Raw genomic sequence first — 3,227 nt, forward strand, 5'->3', positions numbered from 1 at the left:
GCTGCGTGCTTCGACCCGCCGTTCCCGGGGCTCTCCGTGCCCGCTCTCTCCTGGCGTCCCTCGGCCCTGCGTTGCTGCTGTCACTGTACCCCGACAAGAACTGGCACCTGTAGTGCGGGGCACCATAGAGCCGGCAGCCCCTTCTGGTCCCCTGAGCAGCCCAGCCCTGCTCCCCCCGCGCACAGCCCCGCAGAGATGTGCCCCCGTTCGTCTCTGTCTTTGGGACTGAGCCCCAATTCTCTCTCAAACCAAAGGGTCGCCCCGGGCCGTGGGCACAGGGCACAGCCATCCCTACGGCGCAGCCAAAGCGGCACCGTGGGCACTGCAGCTGCTGTGAGGCACCCGCTGTTCTCTGGGACACGGCAGTCACTCAGCACGTCCTGAGCGATGGCAGCCCGTGGGGTGCTGCTGGCTGGCTGCTGTCCCAGAGGTGTGTGCCGGGACTCTGGCCCAGTTATCCCATCGTTGCTATGCTGGGAGTGGTCAGGAACAGTTACTTAACGTTCATAAAATGTTTTGAAAATTAAAAGCTTCTCATTGTTGTGGCATTATTATTATTATTAGGAATTAACTGAAGCTCTGGCCTCTCCAGGCTTTATCTCTCACACTGCTGCTGGAAGTTCCTCATAACCCCGAACAGCCGAGTTTGATTTAGGGAGCTGTAGTTTATATGGGTGAAATCATTATAAACCCAATTGGCTCATTACTGCTGCACTAAAGCCGACAGCAGCAATTAACGGTGTGCTGTCACCACGTCCACTCCCACCCTCAGCACACAGCCCAGGCTCCCAGAGCTGTGGCTGCTGCAGAGGGTCAGCACTGACAGCATCTCCCCACCTTCAGCTTCCAGAAGCCCCCAAAGACGGATGCAGAATCAAGGCTCGAGAAGAAAAAGAAACAAAGAGCACAGAATTATCCGTGAGACTCCAATTCACTCTCAGGGGTGCAGAGGGCGCCTCTGCCACGTACAGTACTGAGAATCATACAGAGCTGCAATATAGAGATCTTTCTATGTATATATTTATAGGTATGTATATATTTATAATGCGCTGCCTTTAAAACAGCCGCGCCTGCTTCTTCAGCTCGTTCCTCTTCCAGAGGGCCAGGCGGTCGAACTCGGCGATGGTCATGCCAAAGATCTGGTAGAACTCCTCCTGGGAGAGGTGCCGCTGTGGAGAGAGGGGCTGCTGGGCCAGGGCCACCATCCCAGGCTGATGGCAGTGCGGGGCTGCAGCTGGAGGGGGTCTGGCAGCGAGACCCCCCCAAAGGTGTGCAACAGGGGACTGCAGGCTGCAGGACTGCTCGCACAGGAGATGCTCCTTGCATGCCCATGAGCCCCCCTCACTGCCCCACGTGGGCCAGGTAGGGTAAGCCCCAAGGAGATGTGCCCACTGGAAGATGCCTCACCTCTAACCGAGTCCTGTCCACGTCCTTGGGCAGCTGGTTCCTTCCCCTTGTCTTCACCAGGAGCAGCTCATAGGGGTAAATCTGTGCAGGGACAGCAGCACTGTGGCAGCTCTCTACAGCCAGCAATGGGGCACCAGGACAGTGCCTCCCCCTGCCACATTTTGGGGGGCTTAAGTAGCACGGCAGGGCTTGGGTGGGACAGGGTAGAGGGTCGCCTGCTTTTGATGTGACCCTAATCCACCTGTGTGGCTCTGAAATGGTGAGTCCAAGTTCTGCTACTCGCTCTGCAAAGGCAGGAGTGGCTCAGAGGTGAATGTGAGCTGGGAACATGAGCACAGCCACCCACCTCTGCCTCGTGCCAGGGAGACATTGCTGCCTAGCACAGGGCTGGGGACCCAGGCAGGAAGCTGAGGCTCCAGTGGGACCCTACGGTGCAGGGATGGGGCTGTCGGGATGGGGATGGAGGAGAATGAAGGCAGGAAGAGAGCAAAGCTTCTCCCTAACAGGGTCTGGGCACACAGGGGCACCTCTCTGGGACCTCCTCTGGGTGTCACCTCCAGGTGGCAGTCACGCCTGAGAGCCATCTTACCTTGTACTCTGTGGGACACAAAAAAACAAGAGACATCAGCCACTCCCCACCAGCAGCCCCCTCCCGGGCTGCGGGGACTCCCCCATCTCTGCCCTTGTCCCTCTGGTCTAGATCCCATTTCTGGAGCTGCCTGCAGCGGGATGGCAGCCCCATGGCACCCGCTGACCCCCCGCCCTGCCTGCTGCCCTGCCTGCTGCCCAGCCCCACAGCCTCACCTCGCATCCCCCAGTTGACGGCGTTGGTGCTGTCGTAATGGAAAAGCTCCGCGCTGGGCGGCTGCGGGAGGGATTCAAGGAGAGAGGGAGGGGTGAGAAGGGGCCCCTCCAGACAGATTTCTTCCCAGCACAGCATCTCTCATGTCCCCAAAAGGGGAAGGCACCCCCATGCCTGGCAGTGAGGAAACTGAAGCACAAGCGACAAGGAAGTGACAAGCCCAGGTCTCCTAAGCTATAGGGTGTGAAGCAAAGCAAGGTGAGCTGCAGGACGGGGATTGAGACCTGCAGTGGGGCAGGCACAGCTCTCTGGCAGTGCCCACTGAGGGTTATTTGGGACTGGCACAGCCAGGCATGGCAGCAGGGATGCAGAGAAGGGAGCAGCAGGAGGCACTCACCCTGTGCAGCCCATTCCTCCTGTAGGCAGGGAGAGAGGCTGACTTGGAAATGAGGGGATCTGGAAGGAAACCACCACGGAGCATGAGTGAGACCGCAGGGCCAGCCCAATGCACCCAGCAGCACTGCTGCATGCCCACACCTCCCCTTTTCTGACACATCTCCTTGGCCACTGCTCCCATGCATGGCACAGATGTGCTCCTGCCTCCCCAGGCCAGCTGCTCACAGTCCGTTTGCATTTCCGTTATTTCTCCATTGCTGTCCAGCTCCAAACTCACCTGGCTCTCTTTCCTTTCCAACTCCTCCCAGCGTGTTTCTCCCCCAGGTCCCTCTCCCATGGCAGCCCTCCCTCCTCCATCCCAATAACCCCTTTCAAAATCTTCTTCCCTCCTTGCTCTGCCCTGGCACAGCACAGGCCTCCTTCCTCTCTCCACACCTCCCCAGTCCTAGCACGGCTCTCTGGGCTCAGCTCTCAGGCTCTGGTCTCCACAGCTGGGCAGGACCATGCCCCAAGGATGAGGGGTGTACACTCACCGCTGTCAGCCAGGTAGTGCATCCGGGGGGCTGCAAGGGGAGCACAGCCAGGGTCAAAGGGTTGAGCACTCTGCACCATGCAGAGATCC

General features: G+C 59.0%; 1 protein-coding gene across 14 annotated transcripts in view; it reads right to left on the bottom strand.

Moving 5' to 3' along the window:
- Positions 1 to 912: 912 nt before the first annotated feature.
- ABLIM3 (actin binding LIM protein family member 3) overlaps positions 913 to 3,227 on the bottom strand; it is a 35,669-nt gene continuing 33,354 nt past the window's right edge. For 11 of the 14 annotated variants that reach the window (XM_031555692.1, XM_010718951.3, XM_010718949.3 and 8 more), the window contains 6 exons: positions 3,139 to 3,168; positions 2,607 to 2,665; positions 2,212 to 2,272; positions 1,997 to 2,004; positions 1,408 to 1,488; positions 913 to 1,169 (listed from right to left, as the gene is read on the bottom strand). In XM_031555692.1, coding sequence (XP_031411552.1) covers positions 1,056 to 1,169; positions 1,408 to 1,488; positions 1,997 to 2,004; positions 2,212 to 2,272; positions 2,607 to 2,665; positions 3,139 to 3,168 — 353 coding nt within the window. In that variant the 3' untranslated portion in view covers positions 913 to 1,055. Of the gene's footprint in view, positions 1,170 to 1,407; positions 1,489 to 1,996; positions 2,005 to 2,211; positions 2,273 to 2,606; positions 2,666 to 3,138; positions 3,169 to 3,227 lie in introns of those variants that run through there. The other 3 variants (XR_004161409.1, XR_004161408.1, XR_004161407.1) reach the window with 1 other exon arrangement.

This window comes from Meleagris gallopavo, chromosome 15 (assembly GCF_000146605.3).
Source record: "Meleagris gallopavo isolate NT-WF06-2002-E0010 breed Aviagen turkey brand Nicholas breeding stock chromosome 15, Turkey_5.1, whole genome shotgun sequence".
In the NCBI taxonomy this organism is placed as follows: Eukaryota; Metazoa; Chordata; class Aves; order Galliformes; family Phasianidae; genus Meleagris; species Meleagris gallopavo.